The sequence below is a fragment of the Lates calcarifer genome, linkage group LG8 (genome assembly GCF_001640805.2).
Source record: "Lates calcarifer isolate ASB-BC8 linkage group LG8, TLL_Latcal_v3, whole genome shotgun sequence".
Lineage (NCBI taxonomy): Eukaryota > Metazoa > Chordata > Actinopteri > Centropomidae > Lates > Lates calcarifer.
Window position 1 is genome coordinate 14,442,166 of NC_066840.1, and position 20,994 is coordinate 14,463,159.

The window sequence follows — 20,994 nt, forward strand, 5'->3', positions numbered from 1 at the left end:
TGGACACGTAATTCAAAGTGATTTTTATTTCAGTCAGGCTAAATTGGCTTCGATACCAAAGAAATGAAAAAATAAAAATAGTACAACAAAGTACATCATTTTACAAATACTCATAATGGAGGTCTGACATATCAGAATAATCAAATAAATTCAAACATGTCACAGTCATAACAAAAATAGAAAAAGTCAATACAGTACATAGAATGCATTAGGAGCTATATATACTTGAAGTGTTTGCTATACGATAGACTTTACAAAATTCTACTAGAAAAAACTCCCAATACCAATGGATTATCAGGTAATATAAAATGTTAAAAAAAAAAATACAAACAATACAACAACAACAAAAAAAAAAACACTTGTGATGTGAGTGTGTGTGCATTCATACAGGTGCAGTCTGCATGCAAATCTGCCTCAGTGTGACAAATGATAAAAGCAGCTACAGTTTGTTAATGATGCAGTGTGTCATGGGTTTGACAGCAGCCGTTTACAATCACTTGTGAGGGACGACGTCTCTGCCAAACAGTTTCTAAAAAGCTACCACGAAAACGTCTTTGTAAAACGGATGCACCTCTATCGTTACTAGTTTGGTGTAGTGGACTTAGTGCGACCGACGGTCTGACTCAGATTTTTCAAAATAAGAGTACGTTATGTCTGTCTGACAGGGAAATAATATTAAAAATGACATTATACTGAAAGTGTTTATCTCATGAGCCCGACCTACAGTACATATGTGCTCGGTTGTTTAGTGTTCGGTTAAACTAACTCATCTATCCAGTAATAGAATCACTGATGAAAAGCTGATTTTGGTGCAACCCTCAAGTAGCAAGGCCAAAGATTTTGTGCTAACAGCTTAACGAGTCAAAGCCTCAGTCTTTGTCCTGCTGATTTAAAATGAAACAAGCTGGTTTGAGTGAGTGTGATGAGCTCTGTGGGTCACTGTATTTCATATGATGATGGACCTTGGCACTGACCGGCTCCCCTAAGGGAAACCTCTTCGAAAGATAAACGCTGCAATGGATCAGACAAAAGTACACGGACAAAATGCCACTACAAAAGTCCACTAGAACAATAACAATAATAATAATATAATAATAATAATTTTCTTCGACCATATACGTGGTGAAGTTTTCTTTTTCCCACATTCAGGGAGTAAAAATAGATAATTTGACAGAAAAAAAAACTGTGTTGTCTCGACTGTCCACACTGTGTCTTTGAGTGTGACAGGGTGCAGATAATTAGCGTGTGATGCTAATCCGTTTGCTCCTGGGAGCTCCCATGGAGAAAGCAGTTACTATGGTTACTGCATGCTCTCTGTCTCTGTAACTAGTGTATGTATGTGTGTAACAGTCCAGGAGAGAGTGTATGTCAGTACTGTGTGTGTACGCAACAGTATGTATGTGTTTTCACGGCAAGCCTCTGGGACTTTGCAGGCAGGTTGGTAGTGATGGTTTGATCCCCATGTTGACTGATCTGAGGTCTGTTTTGGTTTTGAGTCCCCCCTGTTGACGCTGTAGATATGAAGACTTCTAAAGCTGATCTGCAATCTGGCTCAGCTACATCTGGACAGAGGCTGGCGCTCTGAACTGAGAAGGAGGTCTGACGTTATCGATCGGAGGGGGGGTTGGGGTCCCGGTGCTGAGGGGGTGGGACTTGCTGATGTGATGTCACTCAGGGGCGGAGCTCTGGTTCTGCTGGTATATGGAGGCCTTGTCCTTCAGCAGAGCCAGGCACAGGTGGCAGCTCCAGCTCCCTGGAAAACATAGAAGTACAGTGAGATCGGAATCGAGAACCGTGGGTGTAGACACACATCATCAAACATCACTGTGATGCATTTAGAGAGGAATATTACAGTAAATAACAGAGAAAATATACTTTTAAAGTTAGTAAACATTTTTCCTTGCTGTGACCTTATATGTATGTTGTTCCAATATTTCATTCACACAATAAAATACACACACTGAGTGAAACAATTACTGACAATCCTGATTTAAGTAATCATATCATTCATCATTTATAAAGCAAGAACACCAAATATTCTCAAATTCTGACAGAAATGTGGGGATTTATTGCTCTTTTCCATTATTAATGTTAAAATAATATATTTAGGTCCTGGACTGTTGGGCGAACAAGACATCTGAAGAAATCACACAGGACTCTCGAACCATGTTCCTGGCATCTCCACCACTGTCTAAGATTTTATAGATTAAAAATCTGAAACTGAAAAATTTGAACTTTTGACAGAGTAACCAGTAATGAAAATAATGATTAACTGCAGCCCTGGATAACTGTGTGAAGGTCTGACTGAAGAAGATTGAAAAGACTTTCATGTCTAATGTTTACTGAGCAGTATATATTTAGATGGGAAGATGAGAATGTAAAAATACAATGACAATTTTTACTCAAAGTATGCTTCTTTCCCCAGAACTATAAATGTTCACAACTTGACTTAGAAGCCCCTCCTTTGATCCAAGTAAGAAATCATCATGTTAAGGTTTTTTTTAGTCAACATCCAAAGAAAAACTGAAAATAAAAATAACTGACACAAAAATCATGGTTATCTTTTTAAAAAGTTTTTTTTAAAGCCATAATCTCTTGTGGCATCCCCTTCTTATAACATAGACTAAAGCTCTGTTTCGTTACTGATATGTAAAAACCATGTGTGTTAATAATGTAGCTGCTGCTTGGAAAACTACCAGAGCACAGTCAACCTCTAAAGACTGCCTTTATGTGGTAAAGATAACGTAGTCTGAGAGCTCTCTAAACAAATGATTAGAGGGCAAGGGAACACATCAGTCCAGAGAGGTTGTGGGTGACGAGGGTGACCTTCACCGCACCGGCCCTTAACCCACAAAGGGATGATGAACAACAACATGCACTCGTCCTTCAAGTCAAGCAGTAAAATATTAATCAACAGCTTACCCTCGGGTGGTTCAGTCATGGGGGGAGTTAAACAGTACATGTGGTAACCTCGGTCACAGTCATCACAGAACAGCAGCTGGTCCTACAGAAACACAACATCAACAAGTTTAGTCTACAAATTAGACAAGAGGAGAAAATTGACCTCAGAATTGTCTGGCTCATATTAGAAGTGCAAGTGACAATTACCATAATGGTTCATCCTTTCATTTTCATGTCAGTCTGATCACTGAGCAGTTACATCTGAGTAAACTTGGTGGGATATGAAACAATGGACAGACTGAGCTGTTTCATCACTTGTAACTAACTTGCTGTTGTATGTTGCCACATTCATGTTTGATATTTAAATTGTGTGTTTGATTTGTCTGACACAATGGGGGCAGGTTTTAGAGGGATAATGGTAGACAAAAGTTGTGTGTTTTTGTTTTTTTTTGTAAGCTAAGACTCAGGTCAGGTCTCAGAAGAAAAAACCACAGGTAAACCCATTTATCAACCTGGTTTCACAAGCTGCTGTAAAAACAAACTCACTTATCTGTTCATCAGGAAATACACCAGCAACTGTCCACAACTAAACAATCAAGTGGGGCAAGCGAGAGAACTTTTTAAAAAACACTACATTGTTTTATTCAGGTAAACTGGGCTAAAATGTATTTTTTTAACAACCTGTCACCACTGCAATACTATTTTTGGGAAAATGCTGAAAATATTGTAAAAGAGCTCACGTCATTCTCTGAGGTGCCACAGACATTGCAGCACTTGCACTCAATGCACTGCCAGCGGTAGGTCTTCACCGCTGCCATCATCACAGGTGTGAACTGCAGGCATGTTGGGTGGCCTGCAGAAAGGAGAAGACATGAGGTGACCATCTGTTTACAGCTGTAACTAGACACATCAGGGCTATCAAGCTTTGGATTTCTCTACATGTTGAAACAGTGTGCAGGGGGCTGCAATTAAAGTGGTATTCAGTATCTAAGTTTGTGGGATCTTCTGGACTTTCCGAAACTGAAATCGCAACAGAGGAAGTGAAAGAGTTGGATAAAGCGGTGTGTTTATCTGCTCTGACACCGGTATTAGATTTGGGGAATTTTACAGTCCAGCAACATCAGCCAACGTTACACCAGACAGCCTCGCCATGTTCGTCAAATACACTAGTTAGACCTCATCCTGAAAGCCTTTTCTCTTATAGCATTTAAAGTGACAACAGAGTGTTTGAAAATACAAGTAAGTGTGTCAGCTAAGCAGCCAAACAGGGTTATGACAGGACAAAACAGTCAGTAATGCTCAGAATAATCATTAACTGGTGACGATTTCTGCCTGAAACACGCAGCCTTAACCTCTGTCTTTTAGTAAGATTTCAAGGAGCCATAAAGTGTATACTAACAACACCTCGTACAGAATCTCATTTTAAACTAGACTAGATCAGCTGGGAACATTTAATCAGCGAAAAATCTTGGAGTTAACGTTCGCTTAGTTAGCTAGCTAAATATAGCTGATTACATCTGCTAGAGACTGTTGTCATTTAGCTGACAAAATAAATTATCACTGGCTATAAATAATGAAGCTGCTTTTGTCTACTTCTGCCTGAAATCAAAGACTCTCTGTTTCAAAAACTACTAAGAATTTTGGTGGTAAATCAGTAAAGATGAGTTCATACCTGAACGTCCACAGTCTGAGCAGGACACCAGTTCTTCTGATTGGCCAGTCTTCTGGTTTAAGGTGGAGTCTCCCAGACAGAAGTCACAGTAATCGTTGGGCAGCGCCAGCCCGTTGGGACCCTTCTTAGTAGCTGAGCAGGAAGAGTGAGTGAGGAAACCATTCAGTGCACACTACAACTGCTACTTTAAACTATCAAGGGAGACCACTTAATTATTTCTGTCCTCTTCCAGAGGAACATATCAGAACTGAAGAGTTGCTGTCTTATTGTATTAAAATACAGTTTGAAAATCAAATACTTTACATTTTGAAGTACAAACCTGTTTATGCCATGTCTGCCAACAAACAACAACCCTCATGTATCAGTAACTGGCTGATGATGCTTTGACTCATGATCCAAACTAATGAATGACTGACAACTGACAAAACGCACTTGTTGAATGTATTTGCTAACACGGTGTCGCGTGCACAAAAGAAAACAATAACAATGCGATGGATGTGTTGACGTTTAAAAAAAAGAAAAAGAAAAAAAAAGATGGATGATATGCTGAAAAAAATGCCAGGAATCCCAACTGTGCAAGCATGGTGCCTAATCCCAAAGTTGGGATTCAAAATCAGTATGAAAATCAAAAAATGAAAAGAGCGGGGGGGAAAAAAAAAAAAAAAAGAATGAGAGAGAGAGACTTCCCTTGAACAAACACACACATGCTACAGGGCATGCACAAACCTCCCTCCCCCTCTCTCTCTGTCTCTCTCTCAGCACTAGAGAGTGACTCACTCTTCTGCTCCTCAGGCTGGCGAGGAGTGGGTGGTGCCTCGATCTCCTCGCGGTCCTCGCCCTCCTCCTCGGCCAGGTGAGAGTGTGTATAGTGGTAGCTCAGGCCAGGACGGTTCTTGTAGCGCTTCCCACAGACTGACACACACACACACGGGGTCATACAAAAGTGTTATAGTGATGGCGGCTGATTCTAACTACCGTCCAAAAAGGCCCAAGGTGGAACCACAAAACTGTGCCGTTCATCACCCCGAAACCGGCTTTTTAATCATTTTTCAAATCTTACTTTCACATATTTTCACACTTGTTGTTAAACTCATACAGCGGAGGTGAGCATTTGCACAGCGAGCTACGGCCAGCAGGAAGTTACAGAGCACACACGGAGCGGCATCTCAGGAAAAAAAAAACAAAAAAAACAAAAAAACGTATCCAGTCGGGCAACTTTTCCAATTTCTATGTTGTCAAACTTTAGTTCCAGATGGGGTCTTTCAGATCACACCATGCATGGCAGAAGGCTTGTTTTTGTCTTTCAGGGCGAAAAGCAAAAGCCTCTCTTGCTGACATGCATGACACACACAGGCGTTACAGAGGAAGCTTCTACTCACTGTCACAGGCGTAAGGTTTGTCCCTCTCCTCCAGCGCTGCAGCTGCAGCCTCCGTTTTCTTCTTGCCATTCTTGTCACTGCGACCCTAAAGAATCCAGTTTTTTTATAAAATTTTAAATTTGCAAAGAAAACTAGAGATGAAAAACTATAATGTGCCTGTTGATTAAACTCAAATACACAGATACAGTTTAAGCGCATTCACTGCTAAGTATCAAAACAAAAAGAGAAATAAATTAACTGAGAAATTTCCTGAGTAGTGTTATCTGCATTTTATTAATTGTTTGGTCTATAAAATATCAGAAAAGGACAGAAAACGCCCATCATAATATTCTAGAGCACAAGCTGACACCATTAAATGTGAGAAAAGATCAAGACAAGAAGTGAATTATCACATTTGAAAACCTGGAACCATCAAATGTTTTCTGTCAGAGAAAAAGAGACATGGCACACACCTTGGACTTGCTCTTGCCTCGTCTCTTGGGAGTCTCATCCTCAAAGTCTTCATCGTCAAGGTCATCCAGGTAGTCATCGTGATCCAGGACTCTCTGCAGTGACAGGAAGCCAGAATTTAGAGTTTGATGATTGGTAAGAACTTGCCTTGTATGTTCAGATATGTCCTAGCTACTTCCAGTGGTTGAGAAAACAGATTTAAAGTTGCTGAGTTTTTAATGAAAGGAGGCACTGGAAGAACTGGTGGGTCTAACTAGTGAGTGCTGACCATGTGGCTCCTCATTCAAGACCATCATTCTCTGCTCTCTCCGCTGAGCAAAGCAAATGAATGAATCAGATTAAAAGGCTGAAATAAGGCCAAATGACACACCCATTTCAGTTGGGGCTTAAAATTTCTGAAAAGATGAGAATAGATTTGGGGAAGACGTCAGCTCTCTGAGTACCCCACTGACCATAACTGACTGGATCATTAAATGAAATCCTTTTAGAGTGACTGATGGTTTCTTTAACTGCGCTGACACTGACAGAAAACAGAAATGTCAGAGCCAGCTCTGAGCCTGACCTTGCGGATGCGCCCAGAGGACGTGTGAGTGGCCGTCGACGTGGCGGGAGGCTCCACGGTGGCCGTGTCATCCTCGGGGCCGCGGAGCTCCGACACGCCGCTCCTCCTGTCGAGGGGCTCCCCTTTCAGCAGGGCTTCCAGGCTGCTGCCATCCACCGCCCCTAACGCGTCACGCTTCAGACCCAGTTCCAAATCTGCTGCACACACCAAGCACAACAGTAATGCATGCATCGACATAACATGAACACAGAAAAAGACACCCAAACATAAACAATTAATTAAGACAAGAGAGGCTCCCACTCACAACTGTTAAATATAAACAGGTACTTAAATTTAACTGTTCTACCAGGATGAAAGAACAAAACATTTTGACAGTTTTTGTGACAGCAAAAGTTGTCATCAAATGTAATACCTGCTTTGAGGGGAGGGAAAGCCAACCGGGGGTCCTCAGGGGGATGAGAACGCCGTTTCTTCCTCCAGCGACGGGCTGGGTAGGTGTACAGCTGCCCTGGAGCGACACCTGATGAGACACAGGACAGTACAAATAGAGACCAGAAGAAGTGAGTTATAGTGTGATTTGTAGCATGTATGACTCTGAAAATAATGGACTATTTTTCCAGTATTGATATAGGCCTAAATCATAATATGGCAAATTTATTCTTTTTAATTCACATGAAACAAGAACTTCTATCACAATTTTTTTTACATTACATTTTTTTTTTTTTTTTTACATTTTTTTACATATTTATTTTCTAAAACTTTATCATTGGGATATAAGGGAACTGAAAGCCAATTTAATGATAAATTATTCAATTATCACTCTGCACTAATTATATACCTGCGCTCCGGTGTCTCTTCTCCATCCAGATATAACAGTTGGACTGCGCCACACCAGTCTGAGAGTCCAGGAAAGGCATGAGGATGCTGCGCTCAGCACACAGACGAGCGTTGTAACTATGACACTGCTCCATGGCATCTCTGTAATACTGCTCTCCCAGCCTGAAATGTGAAAGTTGCACACTGACAGGTCAAATAACACAGATCGGGACAGACTGTTAATAATTATTGCCGGATAAATATTACAAATTAAACAAAAGTTAAAACTCTTTAGTTATTAAGATTATGAATGCACATAGTATGTCTGTATATGCATCCTTGCATGTATGTAATCAACTCTCTATTGCCATACATTTTATTTTTAACATGGCGTTGAAGTTGTTGGCGACATTTTTTTCTGTAAATATTATTTATAGATTAATCTAACAAATTAAACATCTGATTAATCTATTAATTGTTTGCTATATAATACGCCAAAAACTAATTAAAAATGTCCATCCCAATTTCTCAAAGCCCAATGTGACTTCTTCAAACATATTGACTTAACTTTGATAGGAGACTATGGAAAACCTAAAATATTCAAATTTGGGAAGTGAAACCAGAGAATTTTTAGATATTTTCTTTTTAAAAAAACTTATTATCAAAATAGTTGACTATTGATTTCTCTGTAATAATTGTCGCAGCTCTAAATATCACATACACAAAGACAGAAATCCCTTAAAAGTTGAGAGCCAATGTTGTGAAAAGTAGTTCAAAACAATAGTAACCATTTACTGGCTTGACTTGTGGCAAAGGTGTGAACTAAACATTTAAAACGCTACAGTCAAAAATCACTCTCTGTTCAACAAACTTTGTCATAGCAACACCTCCCTAATTACTTTAAAATGTTTTTTTTTTTCTAAAAAAAACAATTCTACACCAACTACTTCTTATCTGCCAAACTTCTGTGGCTGACAAAGATGCACTGCGCCACACTAATCAAAACTACTTTGATAATGTGGTCACACCAACTGGTTTCTGAATGAGTGCACCACAAAGGAGCGGTGTAATCACTGCAGATGGCTCTAAAGGACAACCTGCTGAGACTCTGCTTGTGTACACATGTTCTCATTCACTGTGTTTCATATTTCTCACCTCCAGCAATTTGTGGTTTTCTTAACACTATCATAATACGGCAGCCATCTTCGGTCTAACGTTGATTAGGATGAGTAATGACTGTGGTGCACGATAAAGTGTCCTTCCTCTCAAATACAATATTTATTTTCGCCTCCACATTCAGACCGGTGTGTCGCATTGTTTCGTGTACTGCTCACAGACTGTTCGGTCTCTTCATTTATTATGAGGGCACTTCATTATAACACCTAACGCTATCAACAGCGACGGAGGGATGTCAGAACAAAAGGTTGATTGTTAGCAGCAAGCCTCTCGCCACAACAAAGCGCCCGCCAAGCTGACAGCTTACTGGAAAATTAACTCTCTCCAACTGACCAGCAACAGTTAGGTGATACTGTGTGCAGCACCACCTTAAACACAGCCCAGAGCGTCTAAGTTGGTGATGAGCAGTGGCTAAAACACAGTTCCTCAATGAGTTCGCCTCATTTATATTGTCCCACAGCTAACAAGCTAACCTTAGCTCAGTGGATAACGTTATTCTCTTGGGACAGTTATTGTATTCAGGATTGAGGGTGCGATGTTTACATTCTTCTGCATTCCGCTGTAACATGACAATCAATCGATTATACACTATCCTCTGTGCGGCTGGTCCTTTTACTCTAACAATAAATAAAGGTAAACTTACACTTTCACAACACTGTCGACGGCCGCCGCCATGTTTGCTTATTGCGGTTGTGCGAAGCGCCACTGCGCATGCGCCAAGACGTTAGCGACCGTTACTGCCTCCAGCGGTGAAAACACGCGGTGCACAGTTTCTGCTGCACGCTGCAGCCTTTTAAAGGAGTGACGAGGTCATTATTTTTGATGAGACAAACGACGTTTAGGAGCAGGTGTTTAAATCTGGAGGTCCCTCCACATTTTCACCACGGTGAGCTGTGTGCTATAGCCATGTGTTTGTAGTGTTTGAGTAGAGGCTGAAACTCACTGTGCAGGACGTGGCTGCTTCTAAATAAAGTTGTGTTTGATCAAAATAACGCATAAAGACAACTTCTGTTCAGGTAGTGTTCCAGTGTAGTACTGGGTTGATTTCTGAGTCTTTTGCAAAACATAATGGTGACGGGACTTTGAAGGGAATAGGGTCCCAGGAGCAGATGTTTGCCTCAGGATTCCCAAACGGGTCTACCAACTCTAAAGCACATATTTGCTTTGTCCATATTTGTGTGTGTGTGTGTGTGTGTGTGTGTGTTTTCCCATCATTTAAAAATGGCAAACTAAATCCTTCGGCTATGGATAAATTAGCTTGACACAGATGCCATTTCAAGTAGGCCGGACAATAGAGTTAGTGTACAATTCTGCCTTTCACCCAGACATAATCACAGGCCTTTCCTGACTGGCCGAGACAAACACACCACTGTCAGCTGGGCTCTCAACTTTGCTTCCAATTTCCAAACTGGAAAAATGTAGCTGCTGATCTATAAATCGTCTCAAAAACCTATCATCAAAAAAAAAAAAATCTGGGGCAAGATATGAACCCCACAGCTGCATAATCATGTTTTGTCTTATATCCACATTGCCTAATTTTAAATGCCTGGGTTTGGTGAGGTTGTGAGTCATATATTTTCAGAGTTTACATCTTGTGATAAAAACAGAGCTTGTTTTGAAATTCCACAATGTCCTCATTCCCTCACCCAGTATAAGAGGATTCATGTCCAAAGTTCAACGTTCAATTCAGCATTAAAAGGCATCTGCCCACTGTCATGATACTGCTGATCAAAGCGCATCATCTTCATCACCTAGGACACATTAAACTGTAGCAGGCAGCAGACAGGTTTGATGTTTCTGACCTTCCTGTCTGCAGAGATACATACGTGCCACTGAAACACTAAGACATATAGCTACACAATATACCTCAATGATTATCACCATTTTCCTACATTACAAACTGCACATTTCTGTTTATTACAAAGACTTTTTAATGCTGATTGCTGCACTTTAATTTTTTTACCCTTCTTTTTACCCTGTTTTTTTATATTATATTTTTATTTTTCTATTTTTGGTTTGTTTAAGTTAATAAGTTCCAACCCTGCTGTTTCAATAAAGACTCTCTTTTATTTGTTGTTTCTGACCAATAATAATGGAGTTATAAATGTTGGTAAGCCATTAAGAAATACCAAGTATTTGGAATAAATGTTAGTAATTAAGCGTCCTCTGTTCTCAGTTTTCAATAAGCCCTCAGCATGATTCAAGATTCAAGATGTACGTTGAGGACATACAGAAAAAAAATAAATCGAAATCTCTCTCCCTTAGTGAAAAAGAAAAAAGAAAAAGAATAAGAAATATATATATAAGTATAGATAATAGAATTAAAATATACAGAAATAAAATAAAATATACAAATAATGTAACTCAACCTATATACAACAACAGCAATGGCGGTAGTACAGTATGGTAACAGTTGTGCAAATGGTGCAGTAAGGTGCAAGATAGATTGTGGATTGTAATGTTGCTAGAGGAGGATTTTTCACAACCTGGCAACCCTAAAGTCATCCTTATTTATGGGTTTTAACTGATGGTTTGATTTTAATTGATGAACCATCAATTATAAATCCTTTATAAATGGTGCCTAATCAGAGAATGGCACCAAGTTTTTAGCCGAAATGAAAAGTTTGCACCTGCAATGATAAATATGCCTCCAGTAAAAAGTTTTATTGTCCCGGTTCAGCTACAATCTTGAGCAAGGACGTCGCTGTTTGCTCTCAGGAAATAACCAGAAGGCTCAACTAAACCAAAACAACCAAACTGCCAATGTTTTGTTTTTTTTTTAATTCACGTAACTAACCTAGGCAGGGAACCTCCTCCCGTATCTGGTACCAGTGATAAGCTCACTCCTCCCCATTCAATGACTGACGATGAGACGGGCAGGAGGAGGAGAGGAAGGCAGTCCTGAATGAATCCACGTTCATCCATACAGAGAGCCGACCGGACGCACAGCAGAGCGGTAAGTGGACAATGTCAGAGGGTGCGTGATGTTCATTCGTCTCAGTCAGGAGCAAAACAAACGGCTTCTGTCTACATTTACACAGCTGAAGTCAGACACTGACCCTGAATTTAACTCGCAAATGTTTGCTTACATTCATCTGGCTGGGAAACAACAAACACCTATTTCAGGGCAGCAGCTGTAGATAGCTTTAAATAAACAAGCCAGTATACAAGGTAACAAAGCAAAGGAGGCTACAGGCTCTAAGTATGTAAGTCTTTTTGTGTTACACTTGTACATTCATTTGACAGCTAAACTTTTATTGAGAATTGAAGATAAAGTGAATTATTTTTACAGTCCAACAGCAGTGAGAGAGCTTATTCCCAGATTAACCTCTTAAAGGGACCCAGGGCAAAAATTTGTAGCTGGACCCCTACTGACCTCCACTGTACACTGCAGTTTCATTATTTAACCAGGCACACAGAAACCAACCAGTACTCCAAAGCTGAAATAATTAGTTAATTAATTGATTAGTGACAGAAAATTGATTGGCAGCAATTTTGATTATTTTTTCAAGCAAAAATGAATCAATACCAGCCTCATAAATATGAATATTTGCTAGTTTCTCAGTTTTCTATAATAGTAAATTAAACAGTTTTGGATTTTTGACTGACTGCTCATCAGATGACAATATGTAATTTGAAATTTTACATTATTACTATGAATAGACAGACAGTCACAGCATGCCAGCAGCATTTTCAGAATGGTATAAAGTTGGTTTGTAATAGTTAGTTTGCTTGATAAATGAAGCAGCGTAGGCTTCAGCTTGAGAAACAACAACAGAGAGTGAATCAGCTGCTGGTCCACCACCATCAGCTTCTCATGTTACTGAGGAGTCAGTTTATAGAGCGCATACTAAACATCATCTCAGGCACTCATTTCCTGCAATTAAACATTAATACAAAAAGGTACAATGTACAATATTATTCAATTTATTACAATTTTGAGATGCATATAATTACAGTGTTTCTCAGGTAACAACCTTTCAAACAAAATTAATTCACTATCGTATTTTCATCTGTTTTACTGATGGGAACAAACATTCAGCAGCATCAGGAAAGTTTTATAACTTAGACTAAGTTAGTTTGAGAGCAACAGCAAGTTCTAGTCCTGAGTTTCCAGTTGTAATACTTGGGCTGCCTGTTTTATCTAGATTCTGGATTGTGTCTTTATGTCTCTATAATTTTATTATGCTACTTTTGTGTTGCAACAGACAGGGTTTTATATGTTGGAAACTAATTTACTTTAATTCTGAAAATAAAACATGATCATAGAGTCATCTTATTTGACTGTGTTTTATTACTGAGTACAGTCATACTTTGTCACTAAAGGAGCCAGAATAATGCTGTGGCTTTCCACCGTTGTCTTATGCTAAGTGTAAAATGAAGACTTGAAAAACTGTGACAGAATTAATGTTGTATAATGTTCTAAAACTTCAGAGGTTTAGCTTAACACGGGAGGGAGACATTAAAACCAATTACCAGTTTTTATGTTGTGGCTGAATTTTGCATATATACAATATATATCTATATATAGATGTTCATATAGATAGATAGATACAATCTCTCACTCAGCATTACTTTCATCAGTCTATAAAAATGAACCGTGTTCCTGGAGTTTATTCTTCTTATTCTAAGATAAGTTGCCATCCACTACAGCAGGTGCTCCAAGGAAGTAAACCCCCAGTGATTGGTGATGGCTCTCTATAACTGAAAAATTAATGACATTCCCATCCTAAATACCGCCTTATTGAGTGTTAAACTCTTTTCTTCTTTGTATCACATATCTTTATAGATTTTGAGCATGATAACATCACTTTTCCAAAATGGATTGGTTGCATCCTTCAAGTCTCCCTCGATCTTCATCTTCCCTCCAAACTATCCACCCGTGAGACATCCATGTAGATAAAAACAGTAATGATAGTGTACATATAAAAAAATATACTTGAAACTTGAGACTACATGTCAGAGTCTTTAAGGCAATAAGGGCAGCAGTATAGGTATGATGCTGATGAACTGGTTGGTTTGTTAATAGAAAGCGTCCTGGGGATGGAGAATGGACCTAGTTGGTCCTTAGCATCTGTGCTCTCGTCTGTGTTGTTGCCAGGAGATTCAGTTTGTGGTGTTTTGGCAGCTGATAAAAAAGCGTGGGAGATTAGCACCATCCCGTAATATCACGTCCAGTTCTTTTTAAAAGATATCGTGCAATTTGAATGATGGGGAGAAGGCAAATATTTGCTGACCTTGCTGTCTTTATCGCTCTCACCAGTCTGGGTAAGAGGAGGCTGGCTCACAGTGAATATTTAAGTCTGTACATGAAGAATTACATATGCCTCCTTAAATTAGTACATTCATATTTTTGCAGCTGCCTTCTTGAAGTCAGTTGTGTAGCTGCAGTGGGTAAATAACCCTAAATATGGATAAAAGGATAAGCATGGATTGAGTGTGTGTGAATGTCACCAATGTTGTGGCAAAAAATGTGGAAAAACTGAGGTTAGTCTCCCAAACAACCACACATTTCCTGACTCCCTCAGCTGCTTAAACAAAACAAATTAAGTCAAATACTTTATGTACAGAATAATATATAATGACAGTGTTAATGCTACATGAGTTGCTGGAAGGAAATAATATATACATTTTTTATATTTATATATTTTTTTCCTCCTCAGTTGGGTTTATTGCTACTTGTATAGAGTCACACCTCTGTCTGGAATCTGATCCTGCTTGTTTGAGAACATAGTATTAAGAGAGGTGGTGGGTCACTCAGTCACTCAGTCACTCAGTCAGTCAACTAATACACAATGAGCCTGAACGTACCGGGACTGGTGGTGATGGTGCTTTTCTACCTGATGGTGCTGGGCACCGGCATCTGGGCCTCCATGAAGTCCAAGCGGCTGCAGAAGGACAGCCAGGCAGACCGGACAGAGGTTACTCTGCTGGGAAACCGAGGGATCAGTCTGGTGGTGGGAGTCTTCACCATGACAGGTGAGTGGAGAGGTGACAGACACTGAGTGCAGAGGAGAAAACAGCTGAAACATTAGAGAAGTAGTTTCTAGGTAACATCTTGAAAAGCTATTGTTGCATTCAGCCTCATGTTGCGAGTTCAAAGTCAAATCATATAGTTTGTACAGTCTCATGTCTCATTACGTTCTTATACTGTCCAGTTGTATTAAGTCAAATGTTACACAAACCTATTGTTGCACAATGTTATAGTCTCAGTTCCAGGTTCATCACATTACTTTTATAATCTACCTTATTTTAGTGACTCTACTGTTTTGAAGCAGCTCTAATTAATAAAAAAAATGTCACCTGACTTGTTTGCTGCTATAGCTCTTGTTAACTGCACCTTTTAAAGTATCTATATCTATTTGTATGTGTGTGTGTGTGTGTGTGTGTGTGTGTGTGTGTGTGTAAATGCTGTGCTTCCTGCAGCTACATTTGTTGGAGGAGGCTTCATCGTTGGTCTGACAGAGGCAGTGTACACTCCAACCATGGGACTGACCTGGGCTGTAATGCCAGTGACAGCAGCCCTGTCTTTCATTGTTGGTAAGAGTTTTTCAAACATCATAATAATGGTAAAATATATTTTTGTGTGGAGTTTTTCTTTGTCCAGCTTGGAAGACATGGCACATGTAATAATGGGTGGACAGACATTTCTTGTAAGACAGGCTGGACACCTACCTGTGCTTATCAGCTCAAAGTAATTTGCATAAGATAACATCTCAAATGTACATTAAAAGGGAGCTCCACTGACTTTACACATCAATGTCTGTTTACAGGTCTTGGGAGTGCTACTGCATATATGAAAAACAAGTTGTATAAAGCTTTTTGTGGCTCCATAAGATGCCTCAAGTAATGTCACTTGAGCCAGAATCGGCTGGGGCTGAAGACTACAAGTGTGAAAACAAAAAAAAATCTGGGGACGTAGAGATAGAAAGAAGTGAGCTTACCAGACCTCTGCAGCCCCCTCCTCGTCTCTGCTTGAGACTAACAGCTTGAAGCTACATTAGCTACTACTAGCATACCACACCTGAATATCTAACCAAACTGTCTGTGGGCAAACTGCATTGTGGGTAATGCAACTTTTGACCAGAAAGAAGAAGGCGTTGACTAAAAAGACGAAATCTCCTGTTTTGCATCATCGATTACTAAACATCACAAGTCTGACAATGTCATAGGACTGCAGTGCTATATCAGTGGAGTAGCTACTTTTCATAAGAAAATAAATGCAGGGACACAAATCTGTCTGCCTTTGTGTAATTCAATTATTAAGGTGGACTTTTCTTCGCCAAGAAGATGAGAGATAGGAAATATGTGACAATGATGGACCCGTTCCAGATCAAGTATGGAAACTTAATAAGTGGATTTCTGTCTGTGGCACTGCTGATATCTGACATAATCTGGGTGACAGGAACTCTCATCGGCTTAGGTAAGTACTATTATTTACTTACTGCACCACAATAAACTTACTGCGTATGATTTCTAATACATTTTTTGGAAAGATGATGAAACCTGCCTCCAATTCAAGAAGACAATGTGGATACTATTACGCACCAAAGTAATTAAAATAGAGGGAAAAAAACAAGCGTCGGATAATTGGACTACCATAATGGTTTAAAGAAAATCAGCAGGTGACATGCTGGAACACGCTTAATGTTTAGGATGCCTGTGGACTGATCTGAATGATCAGTTTTTAAATTTTAATATTTTTGTGTGCATGAATATAACTCCAAATGTATGTGATTGTTTTACTTTTGTAGGTGCAACTATGAGTGTGATCCTAGATTTGCCATATGCTCTTTGCATTTGGATCTCTGCAGCAGTAGCCATCATCTACACACTGCTGGGAGGCCTCTACTCTGTCGCCTACACAGACATCATACAGCTGACTCTCATATTCTTCAGTTTGGTGAGTTTCACGAGTAGCCAGTTTGACTTAATCTAAATAACAACGTGTTTCAGACAGACTGATGATTTGCATATTCTTTGAATTGCTTTAGACCATGTATCATCTTAAGTTTGTTCCCTGGCAGCAGAATCTTTCCTTAGCCACTGTAGTATTGATCTTGACCAGTAGTAAAAGAGGACATTTGGTAGTGCCATGCATATAGGAAATCTTATGAATGTAAGTATCCTTCTAAACCTCTATTCATCACACTTGCATTCCACTGTGATGAGTCTGAAACTGAACAACTGCCAAGCCCAGTGCATGATGGGAATCTCAAGGAAGTTTTAATCGAAAGCAACTGAAGTTGGACCAGTCTCAGCCTGGTCAGCTGCGAACATGAACTGATGAAGCCTCTTGGATGAGAGGTGAAACGTCTTCTAGACTAGTCCAGTTGCTTTCGATTAAAACTTCCTTGAGATAACTATGACCTGGATGAATGAGAATATTCACAGGCTGCATCATGGGAAGTCTCCTGGCAGTTAAGGCTTATAACAGTGTAATTAGGGGTTGGTTCAAGGCAAGCCTTGGCTAGCCCTAATTTAAACTTTATCACAAAGCTTTAGGCCTGCTAATAAACTTGGAGAGGGTGTTCGTCTCCCACACCCAAACTGACAAATAGTTCCTCAGGAGGGGAGACAGACAGCTGCATGCTTTGCGTCCCGGCCTACTGCTGTTGACTTTAAGAACCATAAGTAGGCCTGCATTCTGGATGCATATTTTAAAATGTTTTTATCAGTGGTTCCTTGTCTTTTCTGCAGTGGCTCTCTGTCCCCTTCATTCTGACAAACCCATATTCAGTTGACATCACCAAGACTGCTTTCAACTTTACCTACCAGGCACCCTGGATCGGTACAGTGGAAAAAGAAAGAGCATTCAGGTGGATTGATAATTTCTTAATATTGGTAAGGACTGTCGTCTGTGAGTTTGTATTTTTATATAATGTACTTGTGTATGTACGTTTGAGATGAATTAAAAGTTATGGCGTTGAATAAAAGTGTACTGCAGAACATTACAATGTCGCAGTGAAGTTGACCTTTCACCTTTTGGATGTAAAATGTCTTTGCTTCACAGTTTTATCCTATTAGACATTTATGTGAAATTTACAAATACAGAGTGATGACAAGCTGATACAGAAATTTTGTTATTAGTGTTTAGGGAACCTGGGATATCAGGACTTCCACCAGAGGACGCTGTCAGCTTCCTCATCAGCCACAGCCAGGATCACCTGCTTTATTGCAGCTCCCCTCATCTTCATACTTGGAATCCCTTCTGTGTTGGTTGGAGCAGTCGCAGCATCAACAGGTACAGCAACAGTGTCAAATAGAATATAAATGTGAAACTGTCCGTTTATTTCATATTTTTATGTTCTGGCATCAGACTGGAACATGACCTCATATGGCTCCCTGTCACCATATGAGCGAGGAGAGGCTGGCCAGATTCTGCCCATTGCTCTGCAGCACCTCACCCCAAACTACATCTCCATTATTGGTATTGGAGCTATAGCTGCGGCCGTGATGTCATCAACAGACTCAGCTTTGTTGTCAGCTGCCTCCATCTTCACATCCAACATCTACAAGAACATCCTGAGGACCAAGGTAAAAGGAGACTTGAGAGAAACATTAGACTTGTGGTTGTTTCTTTTCTGTTTCAGCTTCCAGGGTTTTTTCTTCCCCCCCTGCAGGCATCAGAAAGGGAGCTCCAGTGGGTGATCCGTGTCACTGTAGTGTTGGTGGGCTTGGCTGGCACATCACTCACCTTCCTACACAACAGCATCATGGTTTTCTGGATCCTGGGCTCAGGCATAACCTACACCATCATGTTCCCTCAACTCGTCTGTGTTCTCTTCTTTGACATCTCCAATGGCTACGGCTCCATCATGGGCTTGCTAATTGGGGTATTATTGAGAGTGCTGAGCGGTGAGCCTTCGATAGGGTTGCCAGTTGTTCTCCACTTCCCAGGTTGCACTCTAGAGGATGGTGTGTATGTCCAGCGCTCTCCTATTATGACTATCTGCATGTTGTCCTCCATCTTTGCCACTTTGTTTTTCTCCTACTTGGCTTCACTGCTCTTCAACAGAGGGCTGATTCCTGAGAGGTGGGACGTATTCAAAGTGAAAACCCACAAACCACCACAAAAACTAATATTAACAAGCAGTGGCACAACCAAACCAGACGAGGAGGAGAAACCTGAAGTTCAGAATGAGACTGAATTAATGTTGACCACAAATCAGCAGGACTGAGAGAGAAATGATTTAAAGCAACACAGATATGTTTTGGGTTTTTTTTGCCATTATTATTTGTTTCTATTTTTATACCAAATACTTAATCTTTGTTAAATAATAATCTTGGCCGCAGGATGGTGTAAGAATTCATCACTTGCAACAAGTGCATGTGTTAGTAAGTTGTAATAATTATATTTGTGTAATTTCTTTAATAATATTTTTGGGGGGTTTGATTAACTGTTGACTTTTGTTACTGGTAAATTACAATAATGCAATTTTATGCTTAACTATCAAAATATCTGTAAAAGCTGGGCAGTACATGAATGAAATGTGAAAATGTGTATAAATATCCAAGATGAATGAACGAGTGGAATCTAAAGACATACACCTCCCTCCCTTCTGTAGTGACACATTCACTTCACAAATCATGGCCATGTTTCTGTCCCTTACAGTTGCTACAGTTACTGTTTTTAATAATAAAAAGAACCATTCCTATGCCGGTTAAATAACTGATGTCTGATGACTGAACTGTCATCACTGAAGGCTTAATGTTAAATTTTCTGCTCTGTTTAAATGTACTGATAAATGAGACAATGTGCAACTAATCACAAAACTCTTTTTGGGTTAATCATCAACCACCTCCACCACACTAAGAAAACCTTACTTTAAATGTGTTAAATGTTTAAATGTTTGAGCGGTGAGCCTTCGATAGGGTTGCCAGTTGTTCTCCACTTCCCAGGTTGCACTCTAGAGGATGGTGTGTATGTCCAGCGCTCTCCTGTTATGACTATCTGCATGTTGTCCTCCATCTTTGCCACTTTGTTTTTCTCCTACTTGGCTTCACTGCTCTTCAACAGAGGGCTGATTCCTGAGAGGTGGGACGTATTCAAAGTGAAAACCCACAAACCGCCACAAAAACTAATATTAACAAGCAGTGGCACAACCAAACCAGACGAGGAGGAGAAACCTGAAGTTCAGAATGAGACTGAATTAATGTTGACCACAAATCAGCATTGTCAAGAAAAATGACATAATGAAATTCTGAAATTCCCACTAAAATTATGACTCATATCTCAATCGCAATCTTTCAAATGAATCACAATGTGATTTTTTTGTTTGGTTTGATTGTTTTGCATATCATTCAGTCCTAGCTTCTTCTGTGTGTGACACAGTGCTGTAAAGTGTTACACAATTTACACAAGTGTTATGCACTTCTCATGGCAGATCCTTCCAGGCATGCGGGGTGTGAAGTGGGAATGACAGAGGCACCATTCTTCCTATTATGTCTCTTATTATTAAGTCTCCAAAATGATTTTGAAGTTGTTATTTTAAGGTAAAATAGTCCCATAATGTTGCTTTAAAGGGATGCAAATCTGTTTTTATATGTAGCTACAATGTTTTGTGTTAGTGAATTTGTAATCATTACATTGATGTAGTTTTTTTTTTAATTATATTTTTGTGGGGTTTGATTAACTGAGACTTTTGTTACTCGTATGTAAGGTTGATGGATTATGTAATGTTTTGAGATTTAGGACTAATTTTGTGGTGTATATAGTGTACACAGCCTTATGTGTATAGGTATTGTTTCAAGATCCCCTGCACACATTTTAAGACATTTAAGGATACTCTGTTGGGAATGATAATTTGTGTGTGATATGGTTTCAAAAAAATCCATGAACTATGAATATGCAAATATGCTTCCTTTTAAAACTAATGGATGCAAGATGTCTCCTACTTGTGAGCTCAGAGAAACTTTCCCTCTGAGCACAGCTTGCAAGTGTCAACATCTGATTATGCACAGTTAAGCAACAATAAGCAAAACACTGAGAGAAGGTATGCCCCAACATCTAAAATTACACTTTAGACTGAGTTTGT

General features: G+C 39.6%; 2 protein-coding genes across 11 annotated transcripts; one reads left to right on the forward strand and one right to left on the reverse strand.

The window, feature by feature from the left end:
* Window positions 1–8: 8 nt before the first annotated feature.
* On the reverse strand, window positions 9–9,710 carry dpf2l (D4, zinc and double PHD fingers family 2, like). 3 transcript variants are annotated; one of them, XM_018660426.2, is made up of 11 exons: window positions 9,600–9,710; window positions 7,803–7,963; window positions 7,377–7,484; window positions 6,965–7,158; window positions 6,405–6,497; window positions 5,953–6,037; window positions 5,351–5,485; window positions 4,574–4,705; window positions 3,642–3,754; window positions 2,923–3,004; window positions 9–1,753 (listed from the first exon to the last, which is right to left on the reverse strand). In XM_018660426.2, the coding sequence occupies exons 1-11, from the start codon at window positions 9,629–9,631 to the stop codon at window positions 1,668–1,670; spliced, it is 1,221 nt and encodes a 406-aa protein (XP_018515942.1). In that variant the 5' UTR covers window positions 9,632–9,710; the 3' UTR covers window positions 9–1,667. The 3 variants fall into 3 exon arrangements, with proteins under 3 accessions (XP_018515942.1, XP_018515941.1, XP_018515943.1); XM_018660425.2 differs by having other exon boundaries at window positions 6,965–7,161; XM_018660427.2 differs by lacking the exon at window positions 5,351–5,485 and having other exon boundaries at window positions 6,965–7,161.
* A 2,097-nt stretch (window positions 9,711–11,807) lies between these two features.
* Window positions 11,808–20,215, forward strand: LOC108872598 (high-affinity choline transporter 1). Of its 8 annotated transcripts, XM_018660386.2 has the most exons (11): window positions 11,819–11,912; window positions 13,746–13,838; window positions 14,620–14,935; window positions 15,383–15,496; window positions 16,224–16,379; window positions 16,711–16,859; window positions 17,657–17,800; window positions 18,047–18,200; window positions 18,276–18,493; window positions 18,580–18,992; window positions 19,995–20,215. In XM_018660386.2, exons 3-11 carry the CDS (start codon window positions 14,752–14,754, stop codon window positions 20,146–20,148), a joined length of 1,686 nt encoding a protein of 561 aa, XP_018515902.2. In that variant the 5' UTR covers window positions 11,819–11,912; window positions 13,746–13,838; window positions 14,620–14,751; the 3' UTR covers window positions 20,149–20,215. The 8 variants fall into 8 exon arrangements, with proteins under 8 accessions (XP_050928388.1, XP_018515902.2, XP_050928383.1 ...); XM_051072431.1 differs by lacking the exon at window positions 13,746–13,838 and having other exon boundaries at window positions 11,808–11,912; window positions 14,836–14,935; XM_051072426.1 differs by having other exon boundaries at window positions 13,746–14,935.
* The last annotated feature ends 779 nt before the right edge of the window (window positions 20,216–20,994 follow it).

What these genes read in the sequence shown, in the direction of transcription:
- dpf2l (XM_018660425.2), bottom strand. Translation starts at nt 9,631, where the DNA reads ATGGCGGCGGCCGTCGACAGTGTTGTGAAAGT. An exon ending in CCTCTGGGCGCATCCGCAAG is followed by an intron (nt 6,498 to 6,964) that starts GTCAGGCTCAGA and finishes CTGTCACTGCAG; the next exon opens with AGAGTCCTGGATCACGATGA. An exon ending in CATGACTGAACCACCCGAGG is followed by an intron (nt 1,754 to 2,922) that starts GTAAGCTGTTGA and finishes TATGTTTTCCAG; the next exon opens with GGAGCTGGAGCTGCCACCTG.
- LOC108872598 (XM_051072426.1), top strand. Translation starts at nt 14,752, where the DNA reads ATGAGCCTGAACGTACCGGGACTGGTGGTGATGGTGCTTTTCTACCTG. An exon ending in CTCTCATATTCTTCAGTTTG is followed by an intron (nt 16,860 to 17,656) that starts GTGAGTTTCACG and finishes TCTTTTCTGCAG; the next exon opens with TGGCTCTCTGTCCCCTTCAT. An exon ending in AGCAGTCGCAGCATCAACAG is followed by an intron (nt 18,201 to 18,275) that starts GTACAGCAACAG and finishes TTCTGGCATCAG; the next exon opens with ACTGGAACATGACCTCATAT.